Source organism: Cavia porcellus, unplaced genomic scaffold, assembly GCF_034190915.1.
Source record: "Cavia porcellus strain 051 isolate PalLab524CR breed Dunkin Hartley unplaced genomic scaffold, mCavPor4.1 scaffold_29, whole genome shotgun sequence".
In the NCBI taxonomy this organism is placed as follows: domain Eukaryota; kingdom Metazoa; phylum Chordata; class Mammalia; order Rodentia; family Caviidae; genus Cavia; species Cavia porcellus.
This window is the reverse complement of record NW_026947512.1, coordinates 7,308,374-7,332,820: the sequence shown is the minus strand read 5'-3', so window position 1 is coordinate 7,332,820 and position 24,447 is coordinate 7,308,374. Positions and strand designations below refer to the sequence as shown.

The window sequence follows — 24,447 nt, the reverse complement described above, 5'->3', positions numbered from 1 at the left end:
AAATGATCTCAAATAAACTACCTAAAACTATACTGCAAGGAACTTGGAAAACAAGAATAAACTAAATGCAGAATTAACAAGAAAGAATAAACATCAGGGAAAAAAAAATCAATGAAATGAACCCTAACACACACACATACACAAATTAATGAAATGAAGAGGTAAACAATAACAAACTCATACCAGACTAAGAAAAAAACTCAAAATCAAACATGAAAAAAGAGATGTAATTAAAATCGTAGAAACACAAAAGATCATATGATGCAATTATAAGTAATTATATACCATCAAACTGGATAACACAGAAGAAATGGATAAATTCTTGGACAAATACAGCTTTTCACAATTTGACTTATGAGTAAACTATTTTTTTAATTTTAATTTTTGTGCAGACAGGGTCTATGTGGTCCAGGCTGGCTGTGAACTCCTGGTGATCCTACTGCCTCAGCCTCCCAAGTGCTGGGATTACAGGTGTGCACCACGACCCCCAGCCATGGAAACAAAACCATAACAAACCTATAGTAATTGATAAGTATTATGGCTTGTGTCTGGATGGCCCCCCAAAGCCTCATGTAGTTATAAGTGGGGCTTGTTAGAGGTGGCTGGATCTATAGTTTGATGCTAGAATGAAAGGTGGTTACTAAATTAGTTCACTGACTGGCTTGGCACAGTTCTGGGTAGGATTAAGATTGCCTCACCCTGAGTGTGAGTGTTACCCACTCTGAATGTGGGTAGCCTGGCTAATAATACATAAGGGACAGAAAGAGGGTCTGTGGTCCTTTATCACTTGCTGCATTCTGCAAAGCCACCGTGCCTTGGAGCCAACCAGCTATGAACTGAATCCTCTACAAACTGTGAGCCAAATAACTTTGGGTGCTAGGCAACGAGAAAAGGGCTAAGATAATCAGTAACAAAAATTACCCATTAAAGAAAAACCAAGGGCTTGGTGGCTTCATGCTGAATTCTACCAGTTAAACAACATCAATTCTACTGAAACTGTTCCAAAACAATGCAACTTAACTGTATAGGGCTCATTGCACAAGGCTAGCATCAATATGATACTAAAACCAGACAGGATACAACAACAAAAAGAAAAATATGGGCTAATATCTCTGATGAACATAAATGCAAAAACCCTAACAAAATACTAGGAAACAAAATTCAACAGAATGCTAAAAAGATCACTCATCCTGACATACTTTAAAATTTTTTTTCCTTTCATGTATGAATAAAATGGATTTGAAAAGCAAAACAAAACAAAAACAAATAAAAAGATCATTCACAAACTGGGTGTGGTACCACATGTCTATAAACCCAGCATTAGGGAGGCTGAGGAAAGAGGATCCTAGAAAGTTCAAGACCAGCCTGAACTGCGTAAGTGAGACCCTGTCTCAAAAAGAAAAAAAAAAAAAAAATCATTCACTATCATTAAGCATAATTCATCGTAGGTAAACAAGGATGGTTCAGTATCTGCACATCAGTAACTGTGACATCACAGAATCATGATCATTCATTAGATGCAGGCAAGCATGACAGAACAAGGCCACACAATGAATTTAAGGCCAGTCTGAACTACACAGTGAAACCCTATTTCAAAAAATATATCTATATAAATATATATACACATATACATATAATACAGGACATATATGGTAACATGAATGGAGTTGTCTTTAAGAGCACAGAAAAACAAGTGCCACATGATCTCGCTTGTGTGTGGAAATCTAAAAAAGCTGATCTTATAGAAGAGTAAAATGATTACCAGAGGCTGGAGAGGCAAGAGGGAGGAAAGACAGGAGAGAGACTGACCAATGGGCACCAAGTTATAGTGAGACAGGAGTGAAAAGCTCTGATATGCTACTGAATAGTAAGGTGACTATAGAAACCACCTTTTACGTATTTCAAAGCAGCAGGAAGGATTTTGAGTGTTTTCATAAAGAAATGATAAGTGAGATAAATTAAGCTGATTTAAACATTATACAATGTTTACAGTATCAAGATATCACATGTACCCAACATATACTATTTTATGTATGTTTCAAATTTTTAACTTAGATTTAAAAATAAAATGCATTTTCAGGACTGTTTTAAATACATTATAATGTGTAATCAGATTTCATATATTTTTTGGAAATGTTGGGAAAATATTCACACATATGCACACACAAATAAAACAGAACTGCCTTATGACCCACCAATCTCATCACTTGGTATATATTCAAAGGACAGGAAATCAGTATGTCAAAGAAACACCTGTATGCCTATATGTATTATAGCACAACTCACAAAATCCAGGAGTAATGTCCCCCAGCAGATGAAAGGATAAAGGAAACACACACACACACACACACACACACACACACACACACGAATACTCGTTAGGCATAAAGCGATGAAATCCTGCCAGGCATATAGCTCAGTGGCACAGCGCCTGCCTGGCAAGCGTGAGATTGTGAGCTTGATTCCTAGTTAAAAAAAAAAAAAGTGCAACAATGAAATCTTATCAAGTGTAGCAACACAGATGAACCTGGAGGACATTAAGTTAGTTGAAATAAGTCAGGTACGGAAAGACAAATGTGGCATGGTCTATTCATGTGTGGTATGGAAATAGGCCAATTTCAGAGAGGCAGAGTAAAAGAAGGTAGAGAGAGGAAGAGAAAAGTGAACTAGTAAAAGACTGGTCAGTGGGTTTACCATAAAGTTAGGCAGGTGAAACACACTCTGGTATTCTTTTGCACAGGAGTGACTACAGTCAGCAATACTGTACTGAATATTGCAAAACAGGTAAGAGAAAAACAAGCTAACTTTTGAAGGCTCTTACCACAAAGAGGTACAAAAGCATAAGGTCATGGATACTCTAAACACTCTGCTTTGGATCACACTACATCCCACAAATATCTATTATTTATGTGTCCATCAAAAGGTAATTTTTAAAGATTAAGAAGGATAAAAACAATAGACTTGTTTCCTTGTGTCTATAATGCTGCTTTGGCTCCAAACATTTTTAGAACGTATTTGGAATTCTCTTCGGAATGGAGACACTCACACCTTATGTACTCCTGCTTGGAATCCAGATGATGCCTTGTGTTAAAAATGTAGTTCATCGCAAGATGACGATTCATCCCAAAGAGGACACCCTAAAGACAGTGCCAAAATGAATGCATGCTGAAGTCATCTCTCCACCTTACAGACATCTATTTTACGTAGCCTGCTTACATTCCCTGTCACTTAACATAGTGGGAGAAACACTCCAATTTCAACACTATTGCATCAATAAAATATTGCAACCTTTATTTAAAACAAAACACAATTTGCAAACCTTGTGAGACAACAGGCAGAGAGCAGTCCCTTTCAAGGGCATCATTTATTTACATCAAGTTTAACACTGTTAGCAGTTCACAGTCAGACAACAGAGTAAGAGAATTAAATTAGAAAACAAACAACTGAAAATATATTACAATAACGATTAAGGACAGATATCTGACAACACTGGTAGTGTGACCCATGATTGACGCAGTCAAATCCCTTCTTGTCTCACTGTGTACTGTGTCCCCCTAGCAATGCACACAGTGCCCACCACTCCAGACCTCACCCTCTGCACCACAAACACCTGCAGAGCATGACCTTTGGTATAAACATTAAATGAGCTTTTAAGAATTTGAATTAGCATGTTTTAGGACAAAGTTCTGTTATTCATCAGAAGCGTCAAACCTACTTTTACGGAGCAAGCGCAAAACTGGGGTTTCTCCATTGATAGTCATTACACAATCAGATTGCAAGGAAGGCAAAGTGTGGGGTCTCCAAGGGAGCGGGGGTTACACACGCATTAACAGCTCTGTTAGTCCGCATGCCAGTCATGCCACTGCTGCTGTCCACAAGGAGAGACGTGATTTACTCTTTCACTCATTCCCAGTTAAGAAAAGATGTGCACTTACATAAATGTATACCCTCCCTGGAGATATGAGATGTGATGGTTTTTTATTTCACTAAAGGGTTTTCAAACATATGTACCAAAGAACTGTAAGGTGAGTCCCTTATTGTTTTTTTTTGAATACTGATTTCTCTGGCTAATCAAGGTAATTTCTCCAGACCAAAAATTCTTTTCATAATGGAGTCGAAATGGCTACAGTGAAAACCAGCTGTCAAAATGGAAAAAAGGGGCAGGCATGGTGGTGCACGGCTGTAATGACAGCACTTGGGAGCCTGAGGAAAAGATTCACTATGAGTTTGAAGCAGCCTTGGCTGCAAAGTGAGTTCAAGGACAGCCTGAACTGCACAGGGAAACTCTGTCTCAAAAACAAAAGCAAGCAAGCAAGCAAGATGTCTTATTTGACCTTCATCTATCAGAAGCAGCTCTGTCTCCTGGCACTCCTGCCACTCACAATATGTGAGGCTCTTAGAAATGAAATCAAGCATTATTTGGGAGTTGTTAATTGATAGCTCTAAAGCACTACAGTTATCTTCTAAATCAAGAATAAATTCATTTGGCCTACCTCTTTTTTTTTTTATTGTTATAGGGGCAGAAACAGGGTACCGAGATACATGAAAATTTTGTTAACCCCAAGTCCAAATCTCCATCTAAATTTTAAGATATGAAAATGTTTTAAAATTCTTGTTTGGAAGCTCAGAAGCAAATCTAGTCAAATTTCAAGAACACAACTCTGAGTACTCCCTATGCAAAGCTTGCTAGCATCTGAACTTGCCCTCACCATGTCTGAAAGGTTACCAGCCTGACTTGTGCACAGCTCAGCAGCTCAGAGTGATACGCAGGACCCTAAAACTTGCCCTTGCAAGTACAATGATGAGCACAGAATCTCATGGGAGGTTTTAGTATCATAATTCTGCCTTGAATGGGGTATGGGCTGAGGACAAAGTTGTGCCTCATCTTTCAACTCAGTTGGTTATCATCCACCTGTCATTTAGGTGGTCTACAGATCTGCATAGGACATGTTACCTCTGGCCAAGTTAACAGGACTCTGCTATTGTATTCAGGTTGCTCAGCAATGGGGAAGCTAAAACACACAATTTTTATAGGACAGGTACACAATTCCAAATTTATAGTTGTACATAGGAGCAAAGAAGTGCATTTGGAAGGAGGGAAGGAACCAGTGACAGCAGCCTTTCCTCAGTTCTCCAAATGGGATGGACAAAAGTGCAGCAGGAGGTTATCTGCAGGGTCAGCACTGTGTGTAAAGGAGAACACACAAGTGGAGGAGTCACTCACACAGGCCGAGACCGTCTGAAGCGCATTTCTACCAGACCTAAATCAACGCTTACGCACAATCAACTCAGCAAACAAGACTTTTCCTTTGCAGGACGTAGGACCCCATCTTTGAAGGCACAAATCTCTGCAGGTAACCTCTGTCACCCCAAGTCAGCTTGGAATCAAGCTAATTCGCTGTAGGCCTCCTTACCCCAGGAGAAGCAGAAAAACTTCTTACCCTGATCACAAAGGGAAGAACCTTTTCTAAATCCCTGGCCTTTGGATCTAAGATAATAAGTCAGAAACTGAACTCTCATGTTGAATACTTAAGACAGACCATGCACCACAGGTCGGGGGGCACAGAGAACAGCAGCCCCAGAACAGAAACCCATCTGTCTGGACACTATAAGACTTACCAAAGACAAGGTGGAGTGAGTCCTGCCTGGGTAACTGTCCTGCAGCAGCCTGCTCTGTAGTCTGACATCATGCTTCCTTAGGTACAGAGGTGCAGAGTGAATGGCAGTGAGGTTTGGCAACTGTAATTGTGCTAAATAGGGCAGGTAACTGTTACTCCAGGCACTACTGACTGACTCCCCCGAGCCCCCAAAAGCCAGTCTTGCATTACATTTTTTAAAGTCTAATAACTGGGAAAATGGAACTCATCCCAAAGATGAAGACACCCTGGCTGTGAAGAACAGATTTTAAGCCAGCCCAAGGCCTCATCTCTTGACTGGTGAGGCTATAGCTAGCAGCAGTTTCCCCACCTGTCACATGGAAGGTACAGGTGCCCTTGGATTGCCTATGTCAAGTCCGTCAGCAAGGCAGAGGCTCCTTTGGAGTTGGTCACAAATTCCAAACTGAAGCAGGAATACTCCAAGGTGCTAAACTACTGGTTTGGCAGAAGCTAAGGCAGAGATACAGACAGTGGCAGTCTTATCAATAAACAACAAGAAACTTAAGCCCAGAGATTTACCTGCACAAGAAGGACTGGTCACTATATGCTTTGGGTAGAGCTAGACCCCAGAGCTAGGTGACATAAGTTAATGCAAGCAAGATGATGAAACCCCAAAATTGTCAAACAAAAATACTGATAACCCTCTCAGTCCAACATGAATTCCTGTTGTGGGCATAGTTTGATAATGACATTAGTAGCAAAAATGGAAAAAAGTAAGAGATCAGGATGAGGTGTGGCTCTAACTCAAAAGCAAACACCACTGTTGTTTATTCTTGAGTATTTCATAATCTATTATGTGAATTGTTTGGCTACTCATCTTAGAATAAAATTAGCATTGATGATAAATGTCAATGCCATTTATAACTAGTAGGAAATCCTAGAAAAGCAAAAATCCAAGTGCACTGGTTCTACGTCCACTCATCCCTCTTCCTATCTCCTCTCCCAACGCCTCACAAAACCTCGCAGGATGTAAGTTGAAACAGACACTGTCAACACCGACAGGTAACAAGTCTGCCTCCACCACATTTAGAGTTAGGACATGAAGGGCTGACCACGTAGGGAGAAGTGTTCAAGAGTAAGAGGGCCTCATCTTTCTTGAGTCAAGGTCCTTGAAGAGCTTCTGTATTCTGAAATGAACACACTTTACTGTTTTTTTAAAGATTAGCATTAAACCAAAAAATTGGTCCCCACTTTTCTGAAGTTATTCAGCTGTGAACAACTTTAGCACAATACTAGAGTTTCATATTTATAAATGTGATAAAATTACAGAGGTGACTCTGTGGTTTCAGGTCCCCCACAGGTACAAAACCTTTAGGTCAATCATCATCTAATCAAATGTTTTATGTTCTACACAGACATTCATAATACAACTTTATAGTTATATTAGATACTCTCTCAAAGTGCTTTCATGTAATTATCTCACAGTCACTAAAGTGATACTGAACTATATTTTAAGAAAAAGGAATGTAGGATTGGTTTTTCTTTTTAAAATTGGGAGTTGGTATTCCTTTACTACAAAGTGCAAGACTGTGTTGCTGAAGTCAGTTCAAAAGAATAATGCCATATAATTTTTTAAATGACTGCATTGTCCTAAATGCTTATTTTGCTAATGTTGCCATTATTAAACATCCGAGTGCCTTAAGGTTAGTGTGCTGGGAGTGTGTGCTTTGGCAAGTGTGCAGACTGCAGACTGATTGTCTATCTGAGCCACTTGTTTAGCCAAGTTTCACAAAGCAGCAGTACAGTGGAAAGATCCCTTCACTAGGAGTCAGGAGACCTGAATTCTAACCTCAGCTCAATCACTAATAGACTCTTCTGAGACAATGGGTAAGTAACTTAGTCATCTTCTCCTGTACTTTCATAATCGTATTTTTAAGACAATGTGAGCTTTCTAAAACACTTGGAGAGACTCTTGGAAACACACTGGCTAAGACTTCATCCCACTACTAATTCTGATCTAGAGTGGGGATACTTCATCAATTTTCCTTTAAGAACCTTAGGAGATCCCACTGTACTTCCTGGATTAGGTATAAATAATAGTTAACATTTATGGAGTGCTCATTGTGTGCTAGGCACTTGAGCTAAGAATCTTACAAACTTTTATTTCATTTAATCCTTGTAACAACCCTGAGGTAGTGAATATTTATCTCTGTGATAAAATGTGGAAACTGAGGCTCAAGCAAGTTTAAAAAAAAAAAAGTTGCCTCCTAGACAGACTATAAAGCCTGAACTCCAGACCAGTATCTGAACTGCAGCCTTTAAACTCAAAAGCTCTGTGACTTTAGATAAATAAATATAGGTTATGCCATAGCAAAGTCAGGACATTTTATTAACTGAGAACTATTTTACTAGCCACTTTTCAATTGTAAGAAAATTCCTAATTTAAACTGTTATTATTTTTTTACAGTATAGGGAAATGAACCCAGAACCTTTGAACTGAGCAATATCCCCATCCCTTTACTTTGAGACAGGGTCTTAATAAATCATTAAGTTGCCCAGGGTGGGTTCTAATTTGCAATTCTCCTGCCTCAGCCTCCTTTAGTGCCAGAAAGGGTCTCCACCACACATAGAGGTTATCTAGAAAAACAGCGACTACAATTTTGCATAACAGACCTGACAGCTTGGTACTGAGTTCAATGCACTATAAGAACACGTGCAAAACAAATCTTTAAAGAGAGTCTTTTAAGGCTAAATCTCTGAAAGTCATGATTGGGGTATACAGGAAAAAGACTATTTTAATTTTATGTACTCTTTTAAGAGAATACTTTGAATAAAGTATAATCAAGATGTATTCAACATGAAACCTTGTTTTAAGGTAGGAAATCTAAACTGTAATCCCACTACCTATACATGAAAAAACTCAGGCTGTGACATATGTGTGTGTGTGTGTGTGTGTGAGTATGTGTGTGTATCTCCACTTTAGAAATTTGTCAACATCTTGTACAAAATTCTTTATCCTTGCTTTCTGCTTTCAGACTGAATATAAGTTTCTAGAAGTTTTCTCTTTTAGATTTAAACCTTTTCTTTTAATAAAGTTTTTTTTCAAAGTTAGTCCTTTTCAAATAGAAAAAAGGAAAATCTAAATTACAATTTTATAGCAAGTTGACAGTGTCTCTTTTTTTTTTTTAGCGGTACTGGGGATCGAACTCACGACCTCGTGCTTGCCAGGCAGGCACTCATGCCACTGAGCTAAATCCCCAGCCCGACAGTGTCTCTTTAACCTGAACTCTAAACTCTCAACCCCTGAAGTTACATGGTTCAAGCATCATGTGGATGGAGTGTGCTACAATACTTAGTATTACTCATGACAGTGTTCAGAAAACTCAATTCAAGAATTTATTGAGCACCCACTGTATGTAGGACAGAACTAGGTGCCACCCCTGAGTAAGACAGAGCCCCTGCCCACCACCTTTAAGACTGTTCTTCGGAGTGAAAACCAGGGAGCTGAAATACACTCAGTAGTGTTTCCCCAAGGCTTATTTTCGGAACTCTTAGAAACCCCCCCCCCAAAAAAAACCCCAGAGCCCCTGCTTAAAAAAAAATCCCCTGGAAACAATTATAATCCCTATGCACCCACAATGACAAGGATAAACTTAAAAAGCAGCATAAAAATTCTCTAAAATTTCAGCTTTCCCCTCCCCACTTTTAAAAGACTGTTAAAAGCAGTTCAAGTTAATGGTGTGATGAAGGGGTATGGTAAGGAAGGAGGTACGGAGGGCTGTTGGAGATTAACTGGTCACCAGCGGCCCGCTCTGCAGCTGCAGGTGCACACTGACAGGATCACCTGACACCCGCCGTGTGCCCAGTGGTCACCTCCCTTCTAATCTTTTTCTTACCTGGGCCTCCTTTGAAGCAGCAACAATAAGAAGAATCAAAGTTTCCTTTCTTTTTAATGAAAACAATTTCTTCCTTGGTCAAAGATACCCAAATACAGTTTTCAAACTCTATCCAAACATAGTTTCTCCTTTATTTTTTTAGGTGTTTTGGAGACAGGGAGCTCACTTACATAGCCCATGCTGGCCTCCCAACTCATATGATCTCTCTCCTCAGCCTCCCAAATGCTGGGATTACAGGCATGCACCATCATGCCCAGCTCCTCTTTAGTATTCTAGCCAGATTAATATAAGCTCAGCAGTTCCAAACTTCACTAGTTTCTTCTATTACACAGCAAAGAAGAGAATGATAAACAATTAAATGTAACAATACTGCACTAAAGAGCTTTTTTTCAAAAGCTCTCAACAGGGTAGTGAATACATTTATCTGCAAAACACCCTTGAGAACACGTACTGCTATTTTCATTCAACAGATTAAGAGACGGGGCTGTGTCTTCACAGTGGAACGATGACAGAGCCATGGAGAAAACTCAGTGCTCAGTGCTGAGTCCCTATCTTCCTATGATAACATTTCTCTGGGAGGAGAAACACTTTCATTGGGTTATCTTTAGGGAGTGTGTGTGTGTGGGTATTATAAAGCTTTAAAAAAGAACGAAGTAACTAAAATTAGATACAACACCAAGAACATCAGTAATATATAACCTATTCAAATCAGTTCCTTCCTAAATAGCTTCCATAATTATAACTGAGTAGGAAAGGGAAAACTATTTTTCAAGGGCAAAAAATATGGGTTAAGTCATTAGATTTTCAGGATCTAACCAGTTCTCCCTGAAAACGATCTACTTAAATTATGAACTCTTAGAATAGAGATGAAATAATAAAATAAATAAAGAATATCCCCAATATGAACTATACAAACAAACATGATGGGCATGGGAACAGAAATTTGAGAGGACAAAAGCATGTGAGAATAGTGAGCAGGTAATCCAAGCTCACAGGGAGAGAAAACGCCTTCCACAACTATCTACCCACCTTGGGCTTAAGATGTTAAAGGAGAAGAAAAGAACAGCCAACTTCTCTCAGTCGTAAGCGTCTGGACCTGGCTATACAGTTTCAAGAAGAAACCGACAACTTAGTACTGTATGTTAGTTGATACAGTGCTTTGCAATGCAGGATGCAGGGGCATTGTGTCAGAAAAGACCTCCCTGCAAGAACTTGTAGTGACCACTTTCAAAATCAATGTTGATTAATGCCCTGAATGCTGCCAGAAATAAAAGAAGATAGCTTGCCCAGCAAGTGACAGGGAACCACTGAGGAGACCCCTGTACCTATGGTTTACAGATAGCTACCAATAAGCAGAAAATCAATACTGGTCCATTAAGAAAGAATATATTAGACTGGGAGAAATGACTGCTCATCAATATAAGATTTTAAAAAGAGGTTTTGATCTCCCTGATTAAACATCCCAGCATTCTTTACTTCTCACACCAACTAATCCACTATGATAAACACAGGGCCGTATTTCCATTTCATAGTCTAGCAATCTGACTTGCAGTTCTTACAACAGTAATGACTCATGGAAGCAAGGCAAGAAGCGGCTTCCAAAAGCCTAACAAACCTCCTGCTATATCCCAGCTTCCTTTCTTCAGCCCCACCAAATCTGCTAGGCGCCTGGGAGCACACTCACTCTTGTATTCCCCAGAGCCCCAGGACAAGGCCCTCTTCTGCGCTGCAGAATGACAACAAGCAGCCCAGTCTAGCACCTCACAAGGTTCCAGGTGGGGGTGGGCTGCATTTCCTAATGAAACAAACGCACTCCCTGTTTTTCCAGTGCAGTTTCCAACTTTGCCCGGACCCAATTGACACTTCCTTCATGTGATTTGCTTTTGTTTTTTTGAGATGAACCTGTAAACGTGAGAACTCAGGGATCTGAGGTACTTCACATAAACACACTCAAGTATCAGTCTTTCAATTTGAAAACAAGAACACAGGAAAACAAGTCCCTTTCTCTCTCCCCTCAGAAATGTGTCATCTTCCCACTAGAGCGGACAGTGGCTACCTCTGCACCACATCACTGATTTCCTGTACACAAGACAGTAAGTTGTTAAGGACAGGGTTGGCCCCGGGCACTCCAGCAGCTGCCGAAGACACCTGCAGCTCCTGCAAGCTGAGCTCCAGTTTGCTCACGGCCTCGCGGAAGGCGAACTTGTTGCGCGTCTGCGGGATGCAGTCCACGTAGCCTGAGCAGTAGTCAAGCAGCTGGTGCCCAGTGTCGACCAGCTGGCTATTGGGCACGGGTTCTGTGATTGCACTGGACAGCAGGTCAGCACATTCTAGAAGAGCCTCTTTGCTGATTTTGTCTGCTGAGATTTTCTCAGCTGCCTGTTTGGTTTTTCTCAGAGCCACTTTAGTACCTGCTGTGCCATTGGCCATTTTGGCTGGCGAGATGGAAGATGTGGGCAGAGGCACTTGAGGCGGAGGCATCACTGGTCTCCCAGTTTTCCCACCTACAGACACTGCCCCCAGAGCTGCCTTCTTCCCTCCTTCCTGTGTTTCTGACATGGGCTGTCCTGAAGGAGGCTCTTCTGCGGCATCTGAGCACACTGATGAATGCTGCAGTAGTCTCATCACTGGTGGTGGGGGTGGGGCACACTTTGGTTTCACGCGTCGGGGTCGGTCCTTGTCTCCAGAGGATGTGCCCTGGTGCTCAGATAAGAGCTTGAATTTATTGCCCTGAGAGTCTGTGCCGATGAGCTGCACGTCGGCCGGGGTATGTTTCAGGGTGGGTGAGATGAGGACTGGCACTTTGTGGTTGTGGGTGGTAGGGAGGACGGCTGCAGCCTTGGCTGGAGAAGACCAACCTGGCTGCTCTCCGTCCTCTGGGACTCCAGCCATCCCAAGTCGTGCCCCTCCATTCCTCTCCTTGCCTTTAGGGGCAGCTGCCACTCCAGCCACCCCCACCCCTGAAGAGTCCTTCTCGGTAATGGCTGGGTCCCCAGAGGGGGTTCTCAGAGGAAGAGGTGTGGCTCCTCTGGGCAACAGTTTGGCTTTTGGTCTCTCCCTGGTTGGAGCAGCACCTTCCTCTGATTTTTTTGGAAGCATGTCATTGGCCCTGTCCACATTCTCTTCTGGCTGAGAAGAGGTGGACACTGTCCTTTCCAGCTGGAGTTTGGACCTCTGGCAGTTCCTGGGAAGGGTCATTGCCATCCTATCCTGCTCTGGAAGCCCTGAGGACATGGAAGATGTAGAGTTTGACCTTGGAAAAGGCTTGGAAGTGTCATCACTGGCTGTGGGTTTCCCTGCTCGTAAGCCCAGTGTCTTTTTGATTAAGCGAGGTGTAAAGAAGCCTGTGATGCCAGACCACCCACCCCCAGCAGTGCCACTGCCCCCACCCCCACCACTGTCATCATTACAGAGATTCCTCTGGGCAAAGCTCCCCCCACAGCACTTGGGTGGCACCAGATTCGCTTCTTGCTGGGGAGGAGTGAAAGAGAACCCATCAGCATGCTGTAGAGAAGCAACAGATGAGAAGTTACCCGTGAGTTCATATTTCTTATGAGGCTGATTCTCCATTTCTCGGAAGGAGCTGCTGCGCTTAGGGGGTGTGGGAGCATTTCTCTTTTTCATGAAGGAGCTGAAAAAGCCTCCTTTCCGATCCCTGGTGAAACAGGTCTCTTTAGCATCTTCCAAGAGGCTGCTGGGTGATTTATCTCTTTGTTTTCGAGGCAGGGCAGGGGACCCACTGGTCTGTGCACTCCTAATGAACCCTGATGAAAAATGGGCAATCAATAATGTGAAAGATAGGAAATGAATCCATTAGGTGACTAAGGTGGAATTACAGAAGCTCTATCAGCATCTACGAAATACGATGTGCTGGCAGTACTCAGAGGAAATAAACAATGACTTGTTTCATAGTAGTTAGTATTCCAAATGTGATATAGAGGTAAATGGGGGGAAAGGGGTCAGAATCTGCTGCTTATGACCTCAGTATTTATTTATTTTTGGCACTGGGGATCGAACTCACGATCTCGTGCTTGCTAGCCAGGCGCTTATGCTGAGCTAAATCCCCAGCACTGACTCCTTTCCCTAAAATTGAACAGAACTGGCCATGCCTATTAGGCTTGATGAAGTTTTGCCAGAAGTATGAAAACAGTAGCTATCTGGAAGTCAGCATGTACCAAAAATGAGCAGTGGCAAAGTCACATGTTGGGCTGATAGATCAAGATTTGTAGTGCGGGCCACACGGGGCCAGGGAGTAGAGTGGGAGTGGAGGATGCTGTACTGTCCTCCGGGAAGACGGCCACAAAAGAATCCAATCCTACGACCTTTCAATAAGCAGTTTTTATTTTCATCTAACATGCTGAGACCCTTACCTGGTGCTGAACTGGACGCAGGATTTTCTGTGGCATCTTGTGTGCCTTCAATGTTCTCCTTGTTCTCTGCCTGTTTTTTTAGCGTCCGAGTCTTGGAAGGAAGGATAGGTAATCGGGGCAGATATGGAACAATAGATGAGGAGGAGGCAGCCCTTCCAAGTTCCTCAGCCACTTCTGTAAAGAACAGTACAGACAGAAACAACAATTTTGCGATAGAGAAATGAAGTTTTCTTTTCAGAAAAACTGGGAAAGAAATGGAGTGCCGGGGCTGGGGATTTAGCTCAGCGGCATAAGCGCCTGCCTTTCGAGGTTGAGTTCAATCTCCGGTACTGATTAAAATAAAGAAATGGAGTGTAGAATGGTATTTAAATGCAGCAACAAGCTGTAGCAGCATGTTCCTATAGCTTACCTTCTTGGGTGGCTGAGACTAGACTGCTTGAGCCCAGGAATTCAAGGCCATCCTGGGCAACAGTGTGAGATGCCAACTCTTAATTAATTAATTTACAAATGGAATCACCAAGTATTTACTCCTTTGGCTTCTTTTGCTCACTATTACATTTGTGAAAGCACATGTTGCAATTAGCAGATTTCTGTCTCATTGCTGTGTAGTATTCCAGTGTGTGATTATCCTAAAATTCATCTATTCTCTTGATGGATATTTAGGCTTATTTTAGTTGTTAGCTAGTATAAATACGTTGCTTTCTTACATGTCTTTTTTTTTTTTTTAAGCAGCAGCAAAGTTTATTAAAGAAAGTAAAGATGAAGAGGGACATACTGCCTCAGCAGAGTGAGCCTGGGTCCAGTAAAAGGAGAGAAAATTAAAGTACATCCTGGAGGAAGCAGGATGGGCTACCATGAGAAAGTCCCAATAACAGGTTATTCATGGTACTTGTGTCCTTTTATGCTGTCCAAATCCTGAGGAAACTCCTCAAGAACTTCTACACACAGGTCCTGAGAGGCAGTGCTGGGATTCCGCACTTCAGGCTGACATCAGAACTAGCCCATCCTGCTGAGAACCTGCTCAAGTTCTCTGGCAAAGTACACCTGCAGGGCTTTGGGAACTGTTCTCTGCACGTGTTCTGAGATCTTTTTCTTCCTCCCTTTTAGAAGTTTTATTGGTACATTCTATTTATTTACTTATTTATTTTTGGTTCTGGAAATCAAACTCACGACCTTGCACTTGCCAGGCAGGCACTTGTGCCACTGAGCTAAATCCTTGGCCTACAATTGGCTTACTTAAAAAAAAAAAAATACTTTTTTGGTACCAGGTATTGAACTCACGACCTCATGCATGCCAGGCAGGCACTTATACCACTGAGTTAAATCCCTAGCCCATGGTACATTTTACACATACATAATGGTAACACTCATCTACATGTCTTCCAGGTATGCAGATGTCTATGCACAACTGTTTTGTATAAACCTAGATGGAGAATTAGTAGGTCTCAGGGTCCACATGCAATCACCTTTATTGGGTCATCCCAAACTGTCTCAAAATGGCTTTAAGAATTTATATACCTACTATAAAGGCCCTGCTTTCTTTGCATGGTTGTGTAAACTGGATGTTACTGGATATTTGGGTATGATTTTAGTTGTAACATTCTGGTAGGCACATCATAGTATCTGGCTAGGATTTGATTTGTACCTCTCTACAGGGATGCTGAGCATGGTTTTATGTGCTTAATGGTCAGCTGGACATCCTCATTTACTAAGTGCCTATTCAGAGAGTTAACGAAGTGGACAAATGTCTGCACGTATTTTAATTTTTAGATTGTATCTTACACTAAACAAGGAGGATAAATACAATTTAGGATCTTGAAAAAGTGTTTGCCCCATTAGTAAGCCTTAGCTGACTTAAAGTGGGGCTATGGTGGTAGTAGCTTTTTACTGAGGCAAAGACATACTTTGTCATACATCTATTCCTGAACAAAAATGAAGCATCAGTCAAGATGTGAAATTTTGTAATTATTTTACAACTTTTTAAGTATTTACCTTAAAATTAGCCCCTCACAAAAGCAGGTATAAGGCACATAATCCAAGCCCACACTGAGCTTATACTGACGCACAGCAGCTGGAGCCCATCTCTACTCCGATCATGAGCTCTACAGGTATGTCCTGAACAGTGCTGGCAACTATGTCTTACCCAATTGAAGGAGTCTAAGGATGACCAGTGTAGAAGCAGAAGTCAATAGAAACTGGACAGGAGTGGGTGTGAGAGGGAGAACTACTTGAGCCCGTGGCTTCAGCCACCTCTATTTTCCACAGTCAGGTTATGAGCCAATAAACCTTTTTTTACTTACAAAAGCTTGAGTTGGTTTTTTTTTTTTTCACTTATATCTGACTAACAAGTGCATCGTTTTTAATGTTGGCATGTCACTGTTAATTGTGACTGTTCACCTGACTGGATTAAGAGGCACCCAGCAGAGCAGTAAAACACACTTCTGCCTGTGTCTGGGTGGAGGCATGCTCTAGAGGTACAGTTCTTGCTGGCACAGTTTCCATGCTCTGCTTTCCAGCCACCATGAGCTAAGCAGCTTTGCTCTGCCATGCCCTTCTGTCATGGTATTCCTGCCTTGAACCTTCAAGCCATGGATTAGAATCTCTGAAACCTGAGTCAAATACACTTCTCCTCCTTTAAGTTGCATATGTCAGGAATCTTCTGGTTAAGCAACAGGAAAGTTAACCAATACAAGGGACTATGTCTTATCTGTGTCCTCTAACCCAGGAGTACAATGGCTGCCCAAGAAGAGATGATCAATAAAATGTGGGTTGAGTAATTTTTTGGGGGTTGAGTAATTTTAAGTTCCTTTTTAAAAACAATTTTGAATTGAAACTAGTTTTTACAAATTGACGTGTTGAGGCTCGAGTGGCCGTCGCCATTTTGTAGGATTATCTCTGATGTGGGAGCCACTGCCACCACCGCTCTACCCCGAGGTTCCTCAGAATGGTGCAGCTGTCATTGGAAACCCGCCCCGGAGGCCGGCCACAGAGCAAGACTGCTGCTTTGAGCAGAATGGAAAGGTGCTGGAATGTGACATCATTAAGAACTATAGCTTTGTGCACATAAAGACCAGACAGCAGCGGGGAGCCATCCATGACCTGCACCACCACCAGCTACACAGTGTGACCATCACTGCGGAAGTCAGCAAGAACAAGAGCAAAGCTTCAATCAAGTTACATATGGGTAACATCAGCCCTACTTGTACAATCAAGGGCTTCGGGCCAAGTCTGAGGAATATGGTTCAGTCATCGAATATGACATTGTACAAGATTATGCCTTTGTATGCATGGAGTGGGCAGAAGATGCAGTGGAGGCCATCGGGGCCTTGACGATAGTTTCAAGGCAAAAGAATGCATGTGCAGTTGTCCACCAGCTGGCCTCACACTGCTCCTGGGATGGGAGACCAGAGTGGCTGCTATTGGTGTGGGGAAGAGGGACACTGGTCTAAAGGAGTGCCTGATAGACTGTACAGGACACATGGCAGACTTTACTAAACAGCACAATGAAGAGTATGGAGTACACTCTACACCATGGGCTATGAAGAATCCATGTATCGCAATGGTGCACACGGAGTACTCGATTACTAGAAGCAGTATTAGGTCTGCTCTTATGAAGTGGCAGCAGCAGCTGCTGATGCTTCTACATACAACTACGCAGACCAGACCGTGTCTCATCTGCCTCAAGTCCAGAGCTCAGCTGTGACCAGTCCTCTCAACTCCACCTCTGTTGATTCTTCTGACAGACATCTGTTGCCAAACTCCAGTGCTATGTGTGGCACCTCAGCTGCTATGGTGCCACACTTCTTCCTCCTCCTTTGGAAGGGACAGGAGCCCCCTGCATTGTGCTCCCCACAGTTGGACAGGGCTACAGCTCTGGGCCAGAGTGAGCTGTCCCAGGCTTCAGTAATTGCACAGAATTCCCGGTATGACATGGCCCCGTATCAATGGGAGCAGCATGTAGACCGAGCGAGTTGCTCAGCATTATAAAAACTGGAGGTAGGATACACGCAGACTAAACCCTCAGGCTGTGGTCATGAGAACTTGCTCCACACAGTCCCTTTTGCCGGGATGTTTCCTATTGCTTTATGTGTCAGTAAACAAAGCAGTTTGTGACCAATTATGTTTTTCTTAACTGAATCCTTCTAAGTTGGCTTTTCTTTCCTTCTGATACTAGTGTCTGTAGCCTTTTAATCTGTTCCTTATATTCTCAGCCTCTCAGCGGCCCTAGGTAAGGATTACGCTGGCATCCCTTTTCCTCTACAGTAGAATCCCCCTAATCTTGCTTTTCCTTACGAGTTGGACCCTTCTCCCTGCCGTTCTGCAGCATTTCCTATCCCTTTAAAATGACCATGTTATGGCAAGCAGACTTTTCTGTTAGCTCTGGACTCCAACATTGAAACTACTCTTCTGAAATTGCTAGGTCCACTGGGGTTTTGTAGTTGTTTTGTTTCTTTGTTTTTTGTCTGACCTGATTGTGATACAATATTAGATGAAATTTAGCCTTGTTTTCTCCACTCGTTTTTTTTTAAATAACTTTTTGACAAATATTTCTAACATTTAAAAAAGAAAACTGATCTGTTGATGTTCTAAGGGAATCTTCTTTTGTTTTGTTTTTGAGGCAAGGTCTTATCATGCAGTTCATGCTGGCCTTGAACTCATTATGCATCCCCGGCTGGCCTCACACTCATAGTGATCACCTGCCTCAACTTCCCAAATGCTGGGATTACAGGCATGCACCACCATGCCCAGCAAAAAGAATTCATTTTAAAAGAGGCAAAAATATTAAACTAAGGACTAAAGAGGTATCAGAAGTGAATGTAAAAATACAGTTGATGCAAAAGTAAAATGGATCCCACATTCTGGCTGATGTTCATTTCTAACACTTTGACTCCACAGAAACAAAGCACGAGGAAGGACAATGCTGTGACTGCCATCTGCTCTCAGCTCCCAAGGCCAGCTGTGACCTCAGTCTACACAAGCACAATATATCACAGGGAAAGGAAGCATTTTTCATTAAGCTCTGACACTGTACTTCTCTTTTTTCTTTCTTCTTAGTCTATGTTTTCTTAGCTGATAAACCACTAAGGGAAGCAGACAAAAATCAACTTGCCTAATTTCCTCTTTGACTATTTTAAAACTGGAACTTAGTCCACTCTGTTCAATTATGAAGAAAAGGAAATACTTCTCCACTGATAGATTAACTTATTCTAAACTTCCTTCCCTCCCAGTATAATCAATTATATTAAAATTTTAGATATTCAATTATATAGCCACAATGGTTAATTGTCTACTAGATGTTTAAATTGTTTTTAGTTTTCTTAATACTATAAAGTACACTATTGTGCTTTCACTGTAATTATATCCTTAAATTTCCAGAAATAAAGTTTTGAGAGATTGCTTTTGTGACTTTTTTTTTTTGGTACTGGGGATTGAACTCACGACCTTGCACTTGCCAGGTAGGCACTTATGCCACTGAGTTAAATCCCTGGTCCCTCGTGACTTGATTTTGTCTTGATGTGGTTTGACCAGAATATTTTTATACTGTTTATTTTCCTCTTTTCTTCCTTATATCATAAATCGTATGATATAAGAACTACCAAACATTAATTTTATTTATGGAAAGAATGAATAAATTTCTAATAAAAGTATAATTTCAACATTAAATAAACAAGACAGAAATAAGACATCAAAAAAGAGCAAAAAAAGCAACAACATGAGAATAATAAAAGGCCAACCATTAACGTGATATCTTGAAATAGTCACGAACCGTTGGAGCCAACAGTTTCTGAAATGTAATTATCACACATATAACGCCCGCTAGCTACTAACAGTAAATTTACCTTCAGAAATGCTAGAGTCATGGAACATGGTTTCAAAAGCTTGATGGGTTTCAGCAAAAGAGGGCCTTTCAGCAGGGCTCCACTTCCAGCCTGTATGACACATAAAACAGTATTAAAAGCTCCCTGCTAGAATTATATACAGTCAGCAGCACACTAAATAAAGAGGTCCATGCAACACGATGTATCCTTATTGGTTATAGCATGTTCACTGTGGTAGTGATGCAGCTGCTTCTCAGTTTGAGAAAAGCATAAGAATCCATTTCCTAAAGCTGGTTCTTGGCTCCCACTCCCTCTACTACAAGGATGCGGAGAAGCAAGAAAGTGAATTTGACAATGGCTAGCTTTTTCTTTTTAGTAGAATTGAAATGAAAAAACCAAACTTGTCCTCAAGTTTGCACCAGTCAGATTTTATAATAAAGAATCAAATATACGTATCCATAATTTAATAGGGAACTAGGAAGAAGACACTTAAAGAGTTCATATTTGACAAATGCCAATGTTCAATGAGAAGATAATATAAAACTTATGTTGAAACACAACTGCAATTTACTATTCAACTTCACACTTTCATCTTCAACAGCCCAAAACTTTTGTTTACTTATTATGGGGATTATTTTTATGCATTCTGCATAGTCTTTTTTTGAATACCCCCTTTTTTTTTGTACCAGGGATTGAACTCACAACCTTGCACTTGCCAGGCAGGCGTTTAGGCCACTGAGCTAAATGTCTGGCCCTTTTCCATAGTCTTTTGCAATCATTCTTATTTAGCTGAAAGTAGCTTTCCTCTACCTTAGTATGCAAATCCAATTCCTTATTATCTTTTTTTTTGGTACTGAAGATCAAACTCATGACCTTGCTTCTTGCCAGGCAGGCTCTTGTGCCACTGAACTAAATCCCTGGCCCTCTTATCTTATATATACAAACGTTTTTGAGAAACTGGATAAATATTTGGGTCACAGACCACTATTTTTAGGATTCCAGTAAGACTCAATAGTGTTTTATACACTACGCCAGTTGGCTGATTAATAATAAACTAAATTCAATATAAAAACAGTGAGAGGAAAAAGTGTTTTCAGTTTTGCTAATCATCTCAACTTGGCTGGTGCTTCAAAATTAAAATATGCAGAAATACTCACATGCTCTCATAAGTTCATAAACTTTAGGGGGGCATCCCTCAGGTTGTTCCATTCGATATCCTTTTTCCAGCAGATCATAGACCTGAGACAGGTCAATACCTGGATATGGTGACATTCCATATGTAGCAATTTCCCACAACAGTACCCCAAAAGCTGCATAAGGAATTAAGAAAAAAAAAAAAAAAGAGCCTAATGTTTCTTCTGCTTTATTATTTATATCATCAGATATCTTGTCCTTAAGATTTTGGATCACAATCAAATTCCATTATAATATTAACATGCCCTTTTACCATTCTTAGCATGAACTGTCTGAGATGTCTCCCACAGGAATGCTACAGGATGTCTCAAGACAGTTTTCTGAAAACATCCCAATTTTTATTTTATTACAGTGAGGGAAAATACACTATGATCATATAAAAAATCTGTGGCATAATCCAACTAATCTTGGAACTATCTTTATTTCTGAGTTTTCTGATTTTGCTTTTGTTTTGAGACAGTGTCCTGCTGTACAGTTTATGCTGGTTTCGAACTCACTATGTAGCCCATGCTGGTCTCAAACTCATGGTGATCCTCCTGCTTTAGCCTCCTGAGTGCGGCACTACAGGTGAGTGTCATCACACCCAGCTGAGTTCCAATCTTCTGTTTGTTTTGTTCCTTGTTTTGTCTTGCTGTATAGTCTAGGTTGGCCTCAAACTCACAGTAACCTTCCTACCTCTGTCTCCTTCCTAACTGCTGGGATTACAGTTTTATGATTTCAAAGTCTGCTAATATCCCAGGAGTAAAACAAAAAACTGATTCGTTTAAAATCAGACAAAATTCTCAGTAAAAACAATTTGCTTGATTTTGTCATAATTCCACTGAGTTTTTGCACTTTCTAGTAAAAAGTATCTTAGATTCCTATAACTATTTCTACTTTCTCATAACCCAAATTTCTTGACTTGTCAAATTTACTAATCCTCTACTAAGCCATTCAGCTTCTCAGAGCAGTATAAACCAGATCAATTACAAAGACAAATTATCATAACATTTTCCTGGAAAAGTTTTCTGTGTCATTGTGCTTTGCAAATGAGCAGCAAAACCTAAGTAAAGCCAGGTTTAGGGGTGTACACCTGTAATCCCAGCCCTCAGGAGGTTGACGCAGGAGGACTGTTGTAAGTTCAAGGCCAGTTTGGCTTACAAAATAAGTTCAAGGCCAGCCTGAACTGCATAGTGAGACCCTATCTCAAAAAGACCCTAAATCAAACCAAACCAAACCAAAAAAACCAAAACAACAAAAACAAACCCCAACTAATATAAAAAGTAGGGCACTTTACAGAGAAAGAATCATTACAACTGTAATTTAATTTGAGATTTAGACTGTGACCTCTTTGAAGGCAGACTTTTTATTGACATGGGATCTTTCTATGTTGCCCAGACAGATCTTGAACTTGCTGCCTCAAGTAATGCTCCTGCATCAGCCTCTCAAGAAGCTCAGACTACAGACATGATATTATGCTCTAACACAATACTTTTTTGATAATTATATAAAAGGAAAGCTTCAAAAAATTAAGATACGTATAGCCAGGCATGGTGGCACACACCTATAATCCCAGCATGCAGGATGCTGAGCCAAAAGGATCGCTGTGAGTTTGAGGTCAGCCTGAGCTTACATAGTAAATTCAAGGCCAGTCTGAATTACATTGTAAGACTGTCTTCAACCCCCCCCCCCCACAAAAAAAAGATTTAAGACATTTATATTTATAAAGACAATATAAACTGAGTGTGGTAGCACACACTAATAATCCCAGCACTCTGAGAGGCCAAGACAAAAATATTTCAAATTCTAGCCCACCCTGCATACCTAGTCTCAAAAAAGTTTCAGAATGGGGTGATGTTGTAGCTCAGTATGAAGGCCCTAGGATCAATTACCAGTACTGGGGAGGAAGGAAAGGGAGGGAAAGAGAGAAAAATTGAGACAGGGGCACATGCAGAAGAAGAGGAAGGATGGTAAGAAGGAAGGAAGGAGAAAGGAAGGGAGGGAAAAAGGGAAAGATGTGGAGGGACATAAGACAAAAAGAAAACAACAACATATATGAGGGAAACAAACAACATATGCAGGAAAAAGTCCCTTATAATCTTACCCCAAACATCTGATTTAATTGAGAAGGTATTATAGGCAAGACTCTCTGGTGCTGTCCATTTAATGGGAAATTTGGCTCCAGCATGAGCAGTGTAGGTATCTCCAGTCATCAGTCTACTTAAGCCAAAGTCAGCTACTTTTACCACATGGTTTTCTCCAACTAGGCAGTTACGGGCTGCAAGATCTCTGTGGGAAAGAAAACCTCAGTGTAATTTCATTCGATCAGTAAGAAAAATCGTCATGAATACACTATTCTTGGTTCTTTGTTTTATAAGCAGAGTTGATAAATACTGATAAATGTAGCAGTTTGTAATAATCACTAACATGGTAGAAAGTCATTAATTTATACTGTTTGTAGAATATTCATCAAGAGGAAGTTATGTGATGCCAGAAAAACAAGGGTTTTATAAAATGAGTTTCTCTGAATAAGCACATGGGGATAGAGGAGCAATAGATGCTTTTCTACAAGGATTTAAACATTTTACTAGAATAGCTGTTTTTCAAATTCAGCCACCAGGTGGAGCAAAAGCACCTTGGAACTCTGCCAACTGTACTGAGAAAAAAGGTCTCTCAATACTTTTATCAGGAAAACTGGTTTAAAAGTTGGAAATAACATTATAAGAGGCCCCGTGAAACACAGAATTCCTTTCTTAAATTATCTGAAAATTGCTGAGAAGGTTTTCTTCCCTTCATCTTTCTGTCAAGCAAGATCTCTTGGTAGTGAGCCACAGGAATAACCAGGTTTTACCCACCTATGAATAAAATTCTTCTTCTCTAAATACTCCATTGCGGACGAGATCTGAGTGGCCATGTAAAGCAGCACAACTGCGGTCACCTCTTCTCGGTTGCATTCGCGGAGATAATCAAGCAGATTCCCATACGGCATGTATTCAGTCACAATATAAAACGGTGGCTCCAAGGTACACACACCTGGCACAACAGTGCAGCGTGTTTTATTAGCATATATTCAAAAACTCCAAACCATTCTGCTAAGAATGATTTGACAATGTTTAGGTCTAGTGAGGCAGTAATTTTATCCCCCTTTTACCATCACATTCTTTGAAAATGATATACAATATGGTAAAAACTAAAAGTTGGCCAAGGGAATTCTTTGCTTCTGTTTTACTAAAAATTCTCTAAAAAATTTCCAGGGTTCATATGTAACCCCTGAGTCCTCTCCTCATCTGTATACAAAGATTTCACTCACATATGACAGCTCTTTATAAAGAACCAACAGGGACAGGGATTTAGCTCAGTGGCCTAAGCGCCTGCCTGGCAAGCCTAAGGTCGTGAATTCAATCCCTGGTACCACCAAAAAAAAAAAAAAAAAAACCTACAATAAACCACTTTATTTGCGACAATTTGGCCCAATGAGAACATTCAAAGAAAAGTGATCCATTTTGAAAAAGCCTTAGTCAAACGTTTGTGACCTGAACAGATAAATTAATCTATTCCAGTAATAGCACTTCCTGCTTGCTTGGGTAAACTG

At 40.9% G+C, this 24,447-nt stretch overlaps 1 protein-coding gene and 1 pseudogene across 7 annotated transcripts in view; one reads left to right on the top strand and one right to left on the bottom strand.

Annotated features, from left to right (window-relative positions):
* Positions 1-3,265: 3,265 nt before the first annotated feature.
* The window catches only part of Abl2 (ABL proto-oncogene 2, non-receptor tyrosine kinase), a 100,680-nt gene continuing 79,498 nt past the window's right edge, over positions 3,266-24,447 (bottom strand). For 4 of the 7 annotated variants that reach the window (XM_063239883.1, XM_005005844.4, XM_005005841.4 and 1 more), the window contains 6 exons: positions 23,711-23,888; positions 22,960-23,144; positions 20,840-20,992; positions 19,704-19,793; positions 13,864-14,037; positions 3,266-13,257 (listed from right to left, as the gene is read on the bottom strand). In XM_063239883.1, the coding sequence (XP_063095953.1) occupies positions 11,546-13,257; positions 13,864-14,037; positions 19,704-19,793; positions 20,840-20,992; positions 22,960-23,144; positions 23,711-23,888 (2,492 nt within the window). In that variant the 3' untranslated portion in view covers positions 3,266-11,545. The remainder of the gene's footprint in view (positions 13,258-13,863; positions 14,038-19,703; positions 19,794-20,839; positions 20,993-22,959; positions 23,145-23,710; positions 23,889-24,447) is intronic. The other 3 variants (XM_003474932.5, XM_003474934.5, XM_003474933.5) reach the window with 1 other exon arrangement.
* On the top strand, positions 16,731-17,850 carry LOC106028720 (RNA-binding protein 4B-like; annotated as a pseudogene).